Source organism: Phasianus colchicus, chromosome 39, assembly GCF_987193195.1.
Source record: "Phasianus colchicus chromosome 39, bPhaCol1.hap1.1, whole genome shotgun sequence".
NCBI classification, from domain to species: Eukaryota; Metazoa; Chordata; class Aves; order Galliformes; family Phasianidae; genus Phasianus; species Phasianus colchicus.
This window is the reverse complement of record NC_143474.1, coordinates 703,906-722,336: the sequence shown is the minus strand read 5'-3', so window position 1 is coordinate 722,336 and position 18,431 is coordinate 703,906. Positions and strand designations below refer to the sequence as shown.

The window sequence follows — 18,431 nt, the reverse complement described above, 5'->3', positions numbered from 1 at the left end:
TTGGGACCATCTGGGGACAATTTGGGTGAATTTGGGGACATTAGAGGCCATTTGGGGTCAATTTGGGAACAATTTGGGACATTAAAGGACATTTGGGGTCAATTAGGGGCCATTTGGGGTCAATTTGGGTCCAATTGGGTCAATTTTGGGTCAATTAGGGGACATTAGAGGACATTTGGGGTCAATTTGGGACAACTTGGGTCTATTTGGGGACAACTTGGGTCCATTTGGGTCAATTTGGGGACAATTTGGATCCGTTTGGGGACATGTGGTGTCAATTTGGGGACATTAGAGGACATTTGGGGTCAATTTGGGACAACTTGGGTCCATTTGGGGACAATTTGGGTCCATTTGGGGACAATTAGAGGACATTTGGGGTCAATTTGGGTCCATTTGGGGACAATTTGGGGACATTAGAGGACATTTGGGCTCAATTTGGGTCCATTTGGGGACAATTTGGGGACATTAGTGGACATTTGGGGTCAATTTGGGACAATTTGGGTCCATTTGGGGACAATTTGGGGACATTAGAGGACATTTGGGGTCAATTTGGGCCAACTTGGGTCCATTTGGGGACAATTTGGGTCCATTTGGGGTCAATTTGGGGACATTAGAGGACATTTGGGGTCCAATTTTGGGACAGTTTGGGGCCATTTGGGGTCAATTTGGGGACAATTTGGGGTCACTCCACCCCCACCCCTCCTTCCTTCCCCCTCAGGTGACGCCACCACCGTGTCCCCAACGCCACCCAGCGGTGCCACCACCGCCGTCCCCGGAGCCGTGGTGACTTTGGGGTGGCACCCAGAGGGGACCGTGGTGCTGGCAGGGGGGCCGGGGGGACAATTGTCCCTATGGGGTGACAACGGGGTCGTGGCGAGGGGCACGGTGAGTAGCCAGGGTCCCAGTGGCATTTTGGGGTCATCAGTGGCACTTTGGGGTCCCCAGTGTCACCTTGGGGTCACCAGTGTCACTTTGGGGTCACCAATGGAACTTTGGGGTCCCCATTGTCACCTTTGGGGTCACCGATGGCTCTTTGGGGTCCCCAGTGTCACCTTTAGGGTCACGAATGGCACTTTGGGGTCACCAATGGCTCTTTGGGGTCACCAGTGTCACTTTGGGGTCCCCAATGGTATTTTGGGGTCATCAGTGTCACCTTTGGGGTCACCAATGGCTCTTTGGGGTCACCGATGGCACCTTTAGGGTCACCAATGGCACTTTGGGGTCCCCAATGTCACCTTGGGGTCACCAGTGTCACCTTTGGGGTCACCAATGGAACTTTGGGGTCCCCAGTGTCACCTTTAGGGTCACGAATGGCACTTTGGGGTCACCAGTGTCACTTTGGGGTCACCAATGGAACTTTGGGGTCCCCATTGTCACCTTTGGGGTCACCGATGGCTCTTTGGGGTCCCCAGTGTCACCTTTAGGGTCACGAATGTCACTTTGGGGTCACCAATGGCATTTTGGGGTCACCGATGGCACTTTAGGGTCACCAGTGTCACCTTTAGGGTCATCAGTGGCACTTTGGGGTCACCGATGGCACCTTTAGGGTCACCGATGGCATTTTGGGGTCCCCATTGTCACCTTGGGGTCACCAATGTCACTTTGGGGTCACCAATGTCTCTTTGGGGTCATCAATGGCACTTTGGGGTCCCCAGTGTCACCTTTAGGGTCACAAATGGCACTTTGGGGTCATCAATGGTATTTTGGGGTCACCGATGGCTTTTTAGGGTCACCAGTGTCACCTTTGGGGTCACTGATGGCATTTTGGGGTCCCCAATGTCACCTTGGGGTCACTGATGGCTCTTTGGGGTCACCGATGGCACTTTAGGGTCACCAGTGTCACCTTTGGGGTCACCGATGGCATTTTGGGGTCATCAATGGCACTTTGGGGTCATCAATGGTATTTTGGGGTCACCAATGGCTTTTTAGGGTCACCAGTGTCACCTTTGGGGTCACCAATGTCACTTTGGGGTCACCAATGGCACCTTTAGGGTCACCAATGTCACTTTGGGGTCATCAATGGAACTTTGGGGTCATCAGTGTCACCTTTAGGGTCACCGATGGCACTTTGGGGTCATCAGTGGTATTTTGGGGTCATCAATGGCACTTTAGGGTCCCCATTGTCAACTTTAGGGTCACCAATGTCACTTTGGGGTCATCAATGGAACTTTGGGGTCCCCATTGTCACCTTTAGGGTCACCGATGGCACTTTGGCGTCCCCAATGGTATTTTGGGGTCATCAGTGTCACCTTTGGGGTCACCTGTGTCACTTTGGGGTCACCAATGGCACTTTGGGGTCATCAGTGGCACTTTGGGGTCACCGATGGCATTTTAGGGTCCCCATTGTCCCCTTTGGAGTCACCAATGGCTTTTTGGGGTCATCAATGGTATTTTGGGGTCACCAGTGTCACTTTGGGGTCCCCATTGTCACCTTTGGGGTCATCAGTGTCACCTTTGGGGTCACCAATGGCTCTTTGGGGTCACCGATGGCACCTTTAGGGTCCCCATTGTCACCTTTGGGGTCACTAAGGGCACTTTGGGGTCACCAATGGCACTTTGGGGTCATCAGTGGCACTTTGGGGTCACCGATGGCATTTTAGGGTCCCCATTGTCCCCTTTGGAGTCACCGATGGCTTTTTGGGGTCATCAATGGTATTTTGGGGTCATCAATGGAACTTTGGGGTCCCCATTGTCACCTTTGGGATCACCAATGGCTCTTTGGGGTCAGCAGTGTCACTTTGGGATCATCATTGTCACCTTTGGGGTCACCGATGGCTCTTTGGGGTCACCAGTGTCACTTTGGGATCATCAATGTCACCTTTGGGGTCACCTGTGTCACTTTGGGGTCCCCATTTTCACCTTCGGGGTCACCGAGGGCACTTTGATGTCCCCATTGTCACCTTTGGGGTCACCAGTGTCCCATTGATGCTCCCATTAATGTCCCCATTGAGGATCCCATTGATGACCCCATTAATGCCCCATTGTTGACCCCACTGCTGACCCCACTGTTGCCCCCACTGACGACCCCAATAACGACTCCATAAATGCCCCCTCTGACGACTCCACTGTTGCCCCCATTGTTCACCCCATTAATGCCCCCATTGACGACCCCTTTGCTGCCCCCTTTGCTGCCCCCATTGTTGCCCCCACTGATGACCCCACTGATGACCCCATTAACAACCCCATAAATGCCCCCTCTGACGACCCCACTGTTGCCCCTATTGTTTCCCCCATTGACGACCCCACTGCTGACCCCACTGTTGCCCCCACTGCTGACCCCATTGTTGCCCCCATTGTTGACCCCATTGATGGCCGCACTGATGACCCCATTAATGCCCCCATTAATGCCCCTGTTGTTGCCCCCATTGATGCCCCCATTGTTGACCCCACTGACAACCCCATAAATGCCCCCACTGCTGACCCCACTGTTGCCCCCATTGTTGACCCCATTGTTGCCCCATTGTTGACCCCATTGTTGCCCCATTGTTGCCCCCATTGTTGCCCCCATTGTTGCCCCCATTGTTGACCCCATTGTTGCCCCATTGTTGCCCCATTGTTGCCCCCATTGTTGTCCCCATTGTTGCCCCCATTGACAACCCCACTGATGCCCCCATTGTTGCCCCCATTGACGCCCCCATTGACCACCCCATTAATGCCCCCATTAATGACCCCATTGTTGACCCCATTGTTGACCTCATTGTTGACCCCACTGCTGACCCCACTGCTGCCCCCACTGCTGACCCCACTGACGACCCCAATAACGACCCCATTAATGCCCCCTCTGACAACCCCACTGTTGCCCCCATTGCTGCCCCCCTTGACGACCCCACTGATGACCCCATTGGTGCCCCCATTGTTGCCCCCACTGATGACCCCATTGACGACCCCATTCATGCCCCCATTGGTGCCCCCATTGTTGACCCCATTGTTGACCCCATTGTTGACTCCACTGTTGACCCCACTGATGACCCCATTGACGACCCCATAGATGCCCCCACTGATGACCCCATTGATGCCCCCATTGATGCCCCCATTGTTGACCCCATTGACGACCCCATAAATGCCCCCATTGCTGCCCCCATTGCTGCCCCCACTGCTGACCCCACTGCTGCCCCTTGTTGACCCCATTGTTGCCCCCACTGACGACCCCATTGCTGCCCCCATTGTTGACCCCACTGCTGCCCCCACTGCTGACCCCACTGTTGCCCCCATTGTTGACCCCATTGTTGCCCCATTGTTGCCCCCATTGTTGACCCCATTGCTGCCCCCATTGACGACCCCACTGCTGACCCCATTAATGCCCCCACTGCTGCCCCCACTGTTGACCCCACTGCTGCCCCTATTGCTTCCCCCACTGTTGACCCCATTGTTGACCCCACTGACGACCCCATAAATGCCCCCACTGACAACCCCATTAATGCCCCCGTTGTTGCCCCCGTTGTTGCCCCCATTGACAACCCCACAGATGACCCCATTAATGCCCCCACTGCTGCCCCCACTGCTGACCCCACTGTTGCCCCCATTGATGACCCCATTGACGACCCCATAAATGCCCCCATGACGACCCATTAATGCCCCCGTTGTTGCCTCATTGATACCCCCATTGACTCCCCCATTGTTGACCCCATTGCTGACCCCACTGTTGCCCCCACTGACGACCCCAAATACGACCCCATAAATGCCCCCTCTGACAACCCCACTGCTGACCCCATTGTTGACCCATTAATGCCCCCATTGTTGACTCCACTGTTGCCCCCACTGCTGACCCCATTGTTACCCCATTGTTGCCCCCACTGATGACCCCACTGACGACCCCATAAATGCCCCCACTGCTGACCCCATTGTTGACCCCACTGCTGCCCCCATTGCTTCCCCAATGCTGACCCCATTGTTGACCCCATTGACCACCCCATTAATGCCCCCATTGTTGCCCCCACTGCTGCCCCCACTGCTGACCCCACTGACGACCCCACTGATGACCCCAATGTTGCCCCCATTGTTGCCCCATTGTTGCCCCCACTGCTGACCCCACTGCTGACCCCATTGTTGACCCCACTGCTGACCCCACTGCTGACCCCACTGACGACCCCACTGCTTGACCCCATTGTTGACCGCACTGCTGCCCCATTGACGACCCCACTGCTGACCCCACTGTTGCCCCCACTGTTGCCCCATTGTTGACCTCATTGATGCCCCCATTGATGGCCACACTGATGACCCCATTATTGCCCCCATAGATGCCCCATTGACGACCCCACTGATGACCCCATTAATGCCCCCACAGCTGACCCCACTGCTGACCCCATTGTTGACCCCACTGCTGCCCCCATTGCTTCCCCACTGCTGACCCTATTGTTGACCCCACTGTTGACCCCACTGATGACCCCAATGTTGCCCCCATTGTTGCCCCATTGTTGCCCCCACTGATGACCCCACTGATGACCCCATTGCTGCCCCCATTAATGCCCCCACTGCTGCCCCCACCGCTGCCCCCACTGCCCCCACTGACCCCACTGACCCCATTGCCCCCACTGCCCCCACTGACCCCGCTGACCCCACTGACCCCATTGACCCCATTGCCCCCACTGCCCCCATTGACCCCATTGACCCCACTGCCCCCACTGCCCCCATTGACCCCATTGACCCCACTGACCCCATTGACCCCACTGCCCCCACTGAGCCCATTGACCCCACTGACCCCGCTGACCCCACTGACCCTGCTGACCCCATTGACCCCGCTGACCCCATTGCTGACCCCATTGCTGACCCCATTGCTGACCCCACTGATCCCATTGACCCCACTGCCCCCACTCACCCCACTGACCCCACTGCCCCCACTGCCCCCACTGACCCCACTGACCCCACTGACCCCATTGACCCCGCTGACCCCGCTGACCCCACTGACCCCATTGACCCCACTGCCCCCACTGAGCCCATTGACCCCACTGACCCCGCTGACCCCGCTGACCCCACTGACCCCATTGATCCCACTGACCCCGCTGACCCCACTGCCCCCACTGACCCCACTGACCCCACTGACCCCACTGACCCCATTGACCCCACTGACCCCGCTGATCCCATTGCCCCCACTGACCCCATTGACCCCGCTGACCCCACTGCCCCCACTGACGCCATTGACCCCATTGACCCCGCTGACCCCATTGACCCCGCTGACCCCACTGCACCCGCTGACCCCACTGACCCCACTGACCCCACTGACCCCGCTGACCCCATTGACCCCATTGACCCCGCTGACCCCACTGCACCCGCTGACCCCACTGACCCCACTGACCCCACTGACCCCGCTGACCCCATTGACCCCACTGACCCCACTGACCCCACTGACCCCACTGACCCCCTTGACCCCATTGACCCCACTGACCCCACTGCCCCCACTGACCCCACTGACCCTGCTGACCCCATTGACCCCGCTGACCCCATTGCTGACCCCGCTGCCCCCACTGACCCCATTGACCCCACTGCCCCCACTCACCCCACTGCCCCCACTGCCCCCACTCACCCCACTGCCCCCATTGACCCCACTGACCCCACTGCCCCCATTGACCCCATTGACCCCGCTGACCCCACTGACCCCACTGCCCCCACTGACCCCACTGCCCCCATTGACCCCGCTGACCCCACTGCCCCCACTGACCCCACTGACCCCACTGACCCCACTGACCCCATTGACCCCACTGACCCCACTGACCCCACTGACCCCACTGCCCCCACTGACCCCGCTGACCCCATTGACCCCACTGACCCCGCTGACCCCATTGACCCCACTGACCCCACTGACCCCACTGACCCCATTGACCCCACTGCCCCCACTGCCCCCATTGACCCCACTGCCCCCACTGCCCCCACTGCCCCCACTGCCCCCACTGACCCCGCTGACCCCATTGACCCCACTGACCCCGCTGACCCCATTGACCCCACTGACCCCATTGACCCCATTGCCCCCACTGCCCCCATTGACCCCGCTGACCCCACTGACCCCATTGACCCCATTGACCCCACTGACCCCACTGACCCCACTGACCCCATTGCCCCACTGACCCCACTGACCCCGCTGACCCCACTGACCCCACTGACCCCACTGCCCCCGCTGACCCCGCTGACCCCACTGACCCTGCTGACCCCATTGACCCCGCTGACCCCATTGCTGTCCCCGCTGACCCCATTGACCCCATTGACCCCATTGACCCCACTGACCCCGCTGACCCCGCTGACCCCATTGACCCCACTGACCCCACTGACCCCATTGACCCCGCTGCCCCCACTGACCCCACTGACCCCATTGACCCCACTGCCCCCACTCACCCCACTCACCCCACTGACCCCATTGACCCCATTGACCCCACTGACCCCACTGCCCCCGCTGACCCCACTGACCCCATTGACCCCACTGACCCCACTGACCCCATTGACCCCATTGACCCCACTGACCCCACTGACCCCACTGACCCCATTGACCCCATTGACCCCGCTGACCCCATTGCTGTCCCCGCTGACCCCGCTGACCCCATTGACCCCATTGACCCCACTGACCCCACTGCCCCCACTGACCCCACTGCCCCCACTGACCCCATTGACCCCACTGCCCCCACTGACCCCACTGACCCCGCTGACCCCGCAGTGCCCGGCGCCCCCGATCTCGGCGGTGACATTTGGGGCCGGCGGCCGCGCGCTGGTGGCTGCAGGGCGGCACCTGGAGGAGTGGGAGCTGCAGGGGGGGCCCAGGTCAGCACCACCCCAAAAAAAACCCCAAACCGCCCCCAGCCCACCCCAAAACTCACAAAGTTGCCCCTCACTAAAACAGCTTTCCCTCAAAAACCCTTTTTGTTCCCCCATTAATTACCCCATTGATCCCACTGACCCCACTGACCCCACTGACCCCATTGACCCCACTGACCCCAATAACCCCAATAACCCCACATGACCCCATTGACCCTACTGACCCCATTGACCCCACTGACCCTACATGACCCCAATGACTCCATTGATCCCATTGATCCCACTGACCCCCATAACCCCAATAACCCCAATAACCCCATTGACCCCACTGACCCCAATAACCCCACATGACCCCATTGACCCCATTGACCCCACATGACCCCATATGACCCTACTGACCCCATTCACCCCATTGACCCCATTGAACCAAAAGACCCCAATGACCCCATTGACCCTACATGACCCCAATGACCCCACTGACCCCAATAACCCCACATGACCCCTCTGACCCCACAGGACCCCTCTGACCCCATTGACCCCACTGACTCCAATAACCCCAATAACCCCACATGACCCCTCTGACCCCACATGACCCCTCTGACCCCACTGACCCCATTGACCCCACTGACCCTACATGGCCCCATTGACCCCATTGACCCCATTGAACCAAAAGATCCCAATGACCCCATTGACCCTACATGACCCCAATGACCCCAGTGACCCCAATAACCCCACATGACCCCTCTGACCCCACAGGACCCCTCTGACCCCATTGACCCCACTGACTCCAATAACCCCAATAACCCCACATGACCCCTCTGACCCCACATGACCCCACTGACCCCACTGACCCCATTGACCCCACTGACCCTACATGACCCCATTGACCCCATTGAACCAAAAGATCCCAATGACCCCATTGACCCAATGACCCCAACATCCCCAATGACCCCAATGACCCCATTGACCCCATTGATCCTCATTGACCCCATTGACCCCATTGACCCCATTGACCCCAATGACCCCACCGATCCCAATGCCCCCACTGACCCCAATGTCCCCAATGTTCCCATTGACACCGTTGACCCCATTTGTCCCCGTGACCCCACAGACCCCAATAACCCCAATGACCCCATTGACCCCAAATACCCCATAACCCCAATGTTCCCATTGACCCCAATGACCCCATTGAACCCTATGACCCCATTGACCCCAATAACCCCATAACCCCAATGACCCTACTGACCCTCACCGACCCCATTGACCCCATTAACCCCAAATACCCCATTGACTCCAATGACCCCAAATGTCCCCAATGACCCCATTGACCCCACTGATCCTCATCGACCCCATTGACCCCATTGACCCCAAATACCCCACATGACCCCATTGACCCCACTGACCCCCTTGACCCCATTTGTCCCCATGACCCCATTGACCCCAAATACCCCATTGAACTCCAATGACCCCAAATGTCCCCAATGACCCCATTGACCCCACTGATCCTCATTGACCCCAATGACCCCTATGGCCCCATTGACCCCATTGAACCCTATGACCCCATTGACCCCACCGATCCCAATGCCCCCACTGACCCCATAACCCCAATGTTCCCATTGACCCCAATGACCCCATTGACCCCAAATACCCCATTGAACCCTATGATCCCATTGACCCCAATGACCCCAATGACCCCAATAACCCCAATGACCCCATTGACCCTAAATACCCCATTGAACCCTATGATCCCATTGACCCCAATGATCCCAATGACCCCAATGACCCCATTGACCCCAAATACCCCATTGACCTCAATGATCCCAATGACCCCTTTGACCCCAATGACCCCAACATCCCCAATGACCCCATCGACCCCACTGATCCTCACTGATCCCATTGACCCCATTAACCCCAAATACCCCATTGACCCCAATGACCCCAATGTCCCCATTGACCCCACTGACCCTCATCGACCCCATTGACCCTACATGACCCCATTGACACCGTTGACCCCATTTGTCCCCGTGACCCCACAGACCCCAATAACCCCAATGTTCCCATTGACCCCAAATACCCCATTGAACCCTATAACCCCATTGACCCCACTGACCCCCTTGACCCCATTTGTCCCCATGACCCCATTGACCCCAAATACCCCATTGAACTCCAATGACCCCAAATGTCCCCAATGACCCCATTGACCCCACTGATCCTCATTGACCCCAATGACCCCTATGGCCCCATTGACCCCATTGAACCCTATGACCCCATTGACCCCACCGATCCCAATGCCCCCACTGACCCCATAACCCCAATGTTCCCATTGACCCCAATGACCCCATTGACCCCAAATACCCCATTGAACCCTATGATCCCATTGACCCCAATGACCCCAATGACCCCAATAACCCCAATGACCCCATTGACCCCAAATACCCCATTGAACCCTATGTCCCCATTGACCCCAATGATCCCAATGACCCCATTGACCCCAAATACCCCAACATCCCCAATGACCCCAATGACCCCACTGATCCTCATTGACCCCAATGACCCCATTGAACCCTATGACCCCATTGACCCCAATGTCCCCTTTGACCCCACTGACCCTCATCGACCCCATTGACCCCAATGACCCCATTGACACCGTTGATCCCATTTGTCCCCGTGACCCCACAGACCCCAATAACCCCAATGACCCCATTGACCCCAAATACCCCATAACCCCAATGTTCCCATTGACCCCAATGACCCCATTGAACCCTATGACCCCATTGACCCCAAAAACCCCAATGACCCTACTGACCCTCACCTACCCCATTGACCCCATTAACCCCAAATACCCCATTGACTCCAATGACCCCAAATATCCCCAATGACCCCATTGACCCCACTGATCCTCATCGACCCAATGGACCCCAATGACCCCAATGACCCCATTGAACCCTATGACCCCACTGATCAATGACCCCATTGACCCCAATGACCCCATTGACCCCAATGACCCCAATGACCCTACTGATTCTCACCCCATTGACCCCATTGACCCCAAATACCCCACATGACCCCATTGACCCCACTGACCCCCTTGACCCCAATGACCCCATGACCCCATTGACCCCAAATACCCCATTGAACTCCAATGACCCCAAATGTCCCCAATGACCCCATTGACCCCACTGATCCTCATTGACCCCAATGACCCCTATGGCCCCATTGACCCCATTGACCCCAATGACCCCAATGTCCCCATTGACCCCATTAACCCCAAATACCCCATTGACCCCAATGTCCCCATTGACCCCATTGACCCTCATCGACCCCATTGACCCCAATGACCCCACTGACCCCATTCCCCCCATTTGTCCCCGTGACCCCGCTGACCCCAAAACCCATCCTCACACGACCCCAATGACCCCATACCGCCCCCCAGTGACCCTACAACCCCCCCCACCCATATAAGCCCCCCAACCCCCCTTGACCTTTGACCCCACGTGACCTTTGACCCCACGTGACCTTTGACCCCACAGATTCCTCCGCCTGCGCCGCCACCCCGCACTGCCCCGCCCCATTGTGGGGTTGTGTCGGGGTCTCCGGGGGGGGCCGGTCCTCATCCTTTTAGGGGATGGGCAGCTGTGGTTATGGGGCCGGGGGACACCGCCACGACCCCTGCGGTAATGGGGTCATGGGGGCCGGGTGGGGTCTCTAGGGGTCTTATGGGGCTCTATGGGGTCTTATGGGGTCACTATGGGTCTCTATGGGGTCTTATGGGGTCACTATGGTATGGTGCTCTATGGGGTTGCTGTGGGGCTCTATGGGTCTCTACGGGGCTCTATGGGGTCTTATGGGGTCACTATGGGGCTCTATGGGGATCTATGGGGTCACTATGGGGCTCTATGGGGTCTTATGGGGTCACTATGGTATGGGGCTCTATGGGGTCTCTATGGGGTCTTATGGGGTCTCTATGGGGCTCTATGGGGCTCTATGGGGTCACTATGGGTCCCTATGGGACTCTATGGGGCTCTATGGGGTTTCTGTGGGGTCACTATGGGTGTCTATAGGGTCTCTATGGGGCTCTATGGGTCTCTATGGGGTCACTATGGGGTCTCTAGGGGTCACTGTGGGGTCTCTATGGGTCCCTATGGGGTCCCTATGGGTCCCTATGGGACTCTATGGGGCTCTATAGGGTCACTATGGGGCTCTATGGGGATCTATGGGGTCACTATGGGGCTCTATGGGGTCTTATGGGGTCACTATGGTATGGGGCTCTATGGGGTCTCTATGGGGCTCTATGGGGTCTCTGTGGGGCTCTATGGGGTCTTATAGGGTCACTATGGGTCTCTATGGGGCTCTATGGGCCTCTATGGGGTTGCTGTGGGCCTCTATGGGTCTCTACGGGGCTCTATGGGGTCTTATGGGGTCACTATGGGGCTCTATGGGGATCTATGGGGTCACTATGGGGCTCTATGGGGTCTTATGGGGTCACTATGGTATGGGGCTCTATGGGGTCTCTATGGGTCTCTATGGGGTCTTACGGCATCTCTATGGGGCTCTATAGGGTCTCTGTGGGTCACTATGGGGTCGCTGTGGGTCTCTATGGGTCTCTATGGGGTCTATGGGGTCTCTATGGGGTTTCTGTGGGGCTTATGGGGTCACTATGGGGCTCTATGGGGTCTCTATGGGTCTCTATGGGTTTCTATGGGTCCCTATGGGTCTCTATGGGGTTTCTATGGGGTCACTATGGGGCTCAATTGGTCTCTATGGGGCTCTATGGAGAGTTATGGGGTCTCTATGGGTCTCTATATGGTCTCTAAGGGGTCACTGTGTGGTCTCTATGGGGTCTCTATGGGGCTCTATGGGGCTCTATGGTGTCTTTATGGGGCTCTATGGGGTTTCTATGGGGTCTCTGTGGGTCTCTATGGGGTCTATGGGTCTCTATGGGGCTCTATGGGGTCTCTATGGGGTCTTATGGGGTCACTATGGCTCCCTATGGGTCTCTATGGGGCTCTATGGGGTTTCTGTGGGGTCACTATGGGTCTCTATAGGGTCTCTATGGGGCTCTATGTGTCACTATGGGGTCACTATGGGGTCTCTAGGGGGCACTGTGGGGTCTCTATGGGTCCCTGTAGGGTCCCTATGGGTCCCTATGGGACTCCATGGGGCTCTATAGGGTCTCTATGGGTCTCTATGGGGTCTTATGGGGTCACTATGGGGCTCTATGGGGTCTTATGGGGTCACTATGGTATGGGGCTCTATGGGGTCTCTGTGGGGCTCTATGGGTCTTATGGGGTCACGATGGGTCTCTATGGGGCTCTATGGGTCTCTGTGGGGCTCTATGGGGTCTTATGGGGTCACTATGGGGCTCTATGGGGATCTATGGGGTCACTATGGGGCTCTATGGGGTCTTATGGGGTCACTATGGTATGGGGCTCTATGGGGTCTCTATGGGGCTCTATGGGTTCCCTATGGGTCCCTATGGGGCTCTATGGGGCTCTATGGGGCTCTATGGGGTCTTATGGGGTCACTATGGCTCTCTATGGGTCTCTATGGGGCTCTATGGGGTTTCTGTGGGGTCACTATGGGTCTCTATAGGGTCTCTATGGGGCTCTATGGGTCTCTATGGGGTCACTATGGGGTCTCTATGGGGCTCTATGGGTCTCTATAGGGTCACTATGGGGTCTCTAGGGGGCACTGTGGGGTCTCTATGGGTCCCTATGGGACTCCATGGGGCTCTATAGGGTCTCTATGGGTCTCTATGGGGTCTTATGGGGTCACTATGGGGCTCTATGGGGTCTTATGGGGTCACTATGGTATGGGGCTCTATGGGGTCTCTGTGGGGCTCTATGGGTCTTATGGGGTCACGATGGGTCTCTATGGGGCTCTATGGGCCTCTATGGGGTTGCTGTGGGCCTCTATGGGTCACTATGGGGCTCTATGGGGATCTATGGGGTCACTATGGGGCTCTATGGGTCTTATGGGGTCACTATGGTATGGGGCTCTATGGGGTCTCTAGGGGTCTTATGGGGCTCTATGGGGTCTTATGGGGTCACTATGGGGCTCTATGGGTTCTTATGGGGTCACTATGGTATGGGGCTCTATGGGGTCTCTATGGGGCTCTATGGGGTCCCTATGGGTCCCTATGGGACTCTATAGGTCTCTATGGGGTCTTATGGGGTCTCTATGGGGCTCTATGGGGTCTCTGTGGGTCACTATGGGGTCGCTGTGGATCTCTATGGGGCTCTATGGGGTCTATGGGGTTTTTATGGGGTTTCTGTGGGGCTTATGGGGTCACTATGGGGCTCTATGGGTCTCTATGGGTCTCTATGGGTCTCTATGGGGTTTCTATGGGGTCACTATGGGGCTCAATTGGTCTCTATGGGGCTCTATGGAGAGTTATGGGGTCTCTATGGGTTTCTATATGGTCTCTATGGGGTCACTGTGTGGTCTCTATGGGGTCTCTATGGGGCTCTATGGGGCTCTATGGTGTCTTTATGGGGTTCTATGGGGTTTCTATGGGGTCTCTGTGGGTCTCTATGGGGTCTGTGGGTCTCTATGGGTCTCAATGGGATCCCATGTGTCCCTATGGGTCTCTATGGGGTCTATTGTGCTCTATGGGGTCTGTGGGTCTTTATGGGGTGTCTGTAAGGTCTCTATGGGGTCTGTGGGTCTCTATGGGGTCTGTGGGTCTTTATGGGGTCTGTGGGGCTCTACGGGTCTCTATGGGGTCTCTATGGGGTCTATGGGTCTCTATGGGGTCTCTATGGTTTTCTATGGATTTTGTGGGGTCTCTAGTTCCTCTATGGGATCCTATGGGTCTCTATGGGATCCCATGTGTCCCTATGGGATCCCTATGGGGTCTCTATGGGGTCACACTATAGGATCACCTCCTTCCTCTTCCCCCCTTTTCCCCCCGCAGGGCTGCCGTGTCCCCGACCCCATTGGACCCCAACGACCTCAACCACCTTTATGGGGACGGCGAGGACGCTTATGGGGTCGACGCCCATGGGGACGATGCCTATAGGGTCACGGACAACGGGGTCGATGCCGACGGGGTGGCGGCGACCCCATACAGCCTCCCAGGCTGCCCCATAGCTTGGAGGGCGCTGCCGGGGGGGGGGTTCCTCTTATGGGGTGGGATGGAGAGGCTGCACCTCTGTCATCTGGTGAGGGGGCAATGGGGTCGCGGGGTTATGGGGTCGGTGGGGGCTGTGGGGTCAATGGGGGCAGAGGGGGTAATGGGGTCAATGGGGGCAGTGGGGTCAATGGGGCGGTGGGGGCAGTGGGGATATTGGGGTCATGGGGTTATGGGGTCAATGGGGTCAATGGGGTCAGTGAGGGTATTGGGGCCAATGCGGACATTGGGGTCACGGGGTTATGGGGTCGGTGGGGGCAGTGGGGTCATTGGGGTCATGGAATTATGGGGTCAGTGGGGTCAATGGGGTCAGTGAGGGTATTGGGGTCAATGGGGACATTGGGGTCATTGGGGTCAATGGGGACATTGGGGTCATTGGGGGCAGTGGGGACATTGGGGTCATGGGGTTATGGGGTCAATGGGGTCAATGGGGTCAGTGAGGGTATTGGGGTTATGGGGTCAATGGGGTCAATGGGGGCAGCGGGAGTAATGGGGTCAATGGGGGCCGTGGGGGCAGTGGGGATATTGGGGTCACGGGGTTATGGGGTCAGTGAGGTCAATGGGGTCAATGGGGTCAGTGAGGGTATTGGGGTCAATGAGGACATTGGGGTCAATGGGGGCAGTGGGGGCAGTGGGAACATTGAGATTATGGGGTCAATGGGGGTAATGGGGTCAATGGGGACAATGGGGTCAATGGGGGCAGTGGGATCATTGGGGTCACGGGGTTATGGGGTCAGTGGGGGCTGTGGGGTCAATGGGGTCATTGGGGTCAGTGAGGGTATTGGGGTCAATGAGGACATTGGGGTCACGGGGTTATGGGGGTCGGTGGGGGCAGTGGGGTCATTGGGGTTATGGAATTATGGGGTCAATGGGGTCAATGGGGGCAGTGGGGTCAATGGGGTCAATGGGGTCAGTGAGGGTATTGGGGTCAATGGGGACAATAGGGTCAATGGGGGCAGTGGGGTCAATGGGGCGGTGGGGTCAGTGGGGACATTGGGGTCACAGGCTTATGGGGTCGGTGGGGGCAGTGGGGTCAATGGGGCAGTGGGGGCAGTGGGATCATTGGGGTCATGGAATTATGGGGTCAATGGGGTCAGTGAGGGTATTGGGGTTATGGGGTCAATGGGGTCAATGGGGGCAGCGGGAGAAATGGGGTCAATGGGGCGGTGGGGGCAGTGGGGACATTGGGGTCACGGGGTTATGGGGTCAGTGGGGTCAATGGGCTCAATGGGGTCAGTGAGGGCAGTGGGGTCAGTGAGGGTATTGGGGTCAGTGGGGACATTGGGGTCATTGGGGTCAATGGGGGCAGTGGGGGCAGTGGGAACATTGAGGTTATGGGGTCAATGGGGGTAATGGGGTCAATGGGGACAATGGGGTCAATGGGGGCAGCGGGGGTAATGGGGTCAGTGGGGGCAGTGGGATCATTGGGGTCACGGGGTTATGGGGTCAATGGGGGCAGCGGGGTCAATGGGGCAGTGGGGGCAGTGGGATCATTGGGGTCATGGAATTATGGGGTCAATGGGGTCAATGGGGTCAGTGAGGGTATTGGGGTCAATGGGGTCAATGGGGGCTGTGGGGTCAATGGGGGCAGAGGGAGTAATGGGGTCAATGGGGGCGGTGTGGGCAGTGGGATCATTGGGGTCATGGGGTTATGGGGTCAGTGGGGTCAATGGGGTCAGTGAGGGTATTGGGGTTATGGGGTCAATGGGGTCAGTGAGGGTATTGGGGTCAATGGGGTCATGTGGTTATGGGTCATTAGGGGCAGTGGGGTCAATGGGGCAGTGGGGGCAGTGGGGATATTGGGGTCACAAGGTTATGGGGCCAGTGGGGTCAATGGGGTCAGTGAGGACATTGGGGTCAGTGAGGGTATTGGGGTTATGGGGTCAATGGGGGTCAGTGAGGGTATTGGGGTCAAGGTGGATATTGGGGTCAATGGGGCGGTGGGGGCAGTGGGGATATTGGGGTCACGGGGTTATGGGGTCAGTGGGGTCAATGGGGTCAATGGGGTCAGTGAGGGCAGTGGGATCATGTGGTTATGGGGTCATTGGGGTCAGTGGGGTCAGTGAGGATATTGGGGTCAATGAGGGTATTGGGGTCAGTGGGAACATTGGGGTCACGAGGTTATGGGGTCAGTGGGGGCAGCGGGGTCAATGGGGTCAGTGAAGTCAGTGAGGGTATTGGGGTCAATGGGGACGTTGGGGTCACAGGGTTATGGGGTCAATGGGGTCATTGGGGTCAGTGATGGTATTGGGGTCAATGGGGACGTTGGGGTCATGGGGTTATGGGGTCAGTGGGGTCAATGGGGACGTTGGGGTCAGTGGGGATATTGGGGTCACGGGGTTATGGGGTCAGTGGGGGCGGTAGGGTCAATGGGGGCAGTGAGGGTATTGGGGTCAATGGGGACATTGGGGTCATTGGGGGCAGTGGGGTCAATGGAGCGGTGGGGGCAGTGGGAACACTGAGGTTATGGGGTCAATGGGGGTAATGGGGTCAATGGGGACAATGGGGTCAATGGGGGCAGCGGGGGTAATGGGGTCAGTGGGGGCAGTGGGATCATTGGGGTCACGGGGTTATGGGGTCGGTGGGGGCTGTGGGGTCAATGGGGGCAGCGGGGTCAATGGGGCGGTGGGGGCGGTGGGATCATTGGGGTCATGGAATTATGGGGTCAATGGGGTCAATGGGGTCAGTGAGGGTATTGGGGTCAATGGGGTCAATGGGGGCTGTGGGGTCAATGGGGGCAGAGGGGGTAATGGGGTCAATGGGGGCGGTGTGGGCAGTGGGATCATTGGGGTCATGGGGTTATGGGGTCAGTGGGGTCAATGGGGTCAGTGAGGGTATTGGGGTTATGGGGTCAATGGGGTCAATGGGGTCAGTGAGGGTATTGGGGTCAATGGGGTCATGTGGTTATGGGTCATTAGGGGCAGTGGGGTCAATGGGGCAGTGGGGGCAGTGGGGATATTGGGGTCACAAGGTTATGGGGCCAGTGGGGTCAATGGGGTCAGTGAGGACATTGGGGTCAGTGAGGGTATTGGGGTTATGGGGTCAATGGGGGTCAGTGAGGGTATTGGGGTCAAGGTGGATATTGGGGTCAATGGGGCGGTGGGGGCAGTGGGGATATTGGGGTCACGGGGTTATGGGGTCAGTGGGGTCAATGGGGTCAATGGGGTCAGTGAGGGCAGTGGGATCATGTGGTTATGGGGTCATTGGGGTCAGTGGGGTCAGTGAGGACATTGGGGTCAATGAGGGTATTGGGGTCAGTGGGAACATTGGGGTCACGAGGTTATGGGGTCAGTGGGGGCAGCGGGGTCAATGGGGTCAGTGAAGTCAGTGAGGGTATTGGGGTCAATGGGGACATTGGGGTCACAGGGTTATGGGGTCTTTGGATCAATGGGGTCAGTGATGGTATTGGGGTCAATGGGGACGTTGGGGTCATGGGGTTATGGGGTCAGTGGGGGCAGTGGGGTCACAGGGTTATGGGGTCAGTGGGGTCAATGGGGACATTGGGGTCAGTGGGGACATTGGGGTCACGAGGTTATGGGGTCAGTGGGGGAGGTGGGGTCAA

The 18,431-nt window shown here is 57.6% G+C and overlaps 1 protein-coding gene across 2 annotated transcripts in view; it reads left to right on the top strand.

The window, feature by feature from the left end:
• Nucleotides 1–18,431, top strand: part of LOC116240110 (telomerase protein component 1-like) — a 152,250-nt gene that overhangs the window by 123,262 nt on the left and 10,557 nt on the right. The window contains exons 36-39 of one of the 2 annotated variants that reach the window (XM_090130174.1): nucleotides 719–885; nucleotides 7,640–7,743; nucleotides 11,268–11,411; nucleotides 14,654–14,900. In XM_090130174.1, coding sequence (XP_089986300.1) covers nucleotides 719–885; nucleotides 7,640–7,743; nucleotides 11,268–11,411; nucleotides 14,654–14,900 — 662 coding nt within the window. Of the gene's footprint in view, nucleotides 1–718; nucleotides 886–7,639; nucleotides 7,744–11,267; nucleotides 11,412–14,653; nucleotides 14,901–18,431 lie in introns of those variants that run through there. The other variant, XM_090130175.1, reaches the window with a different exon arrangement.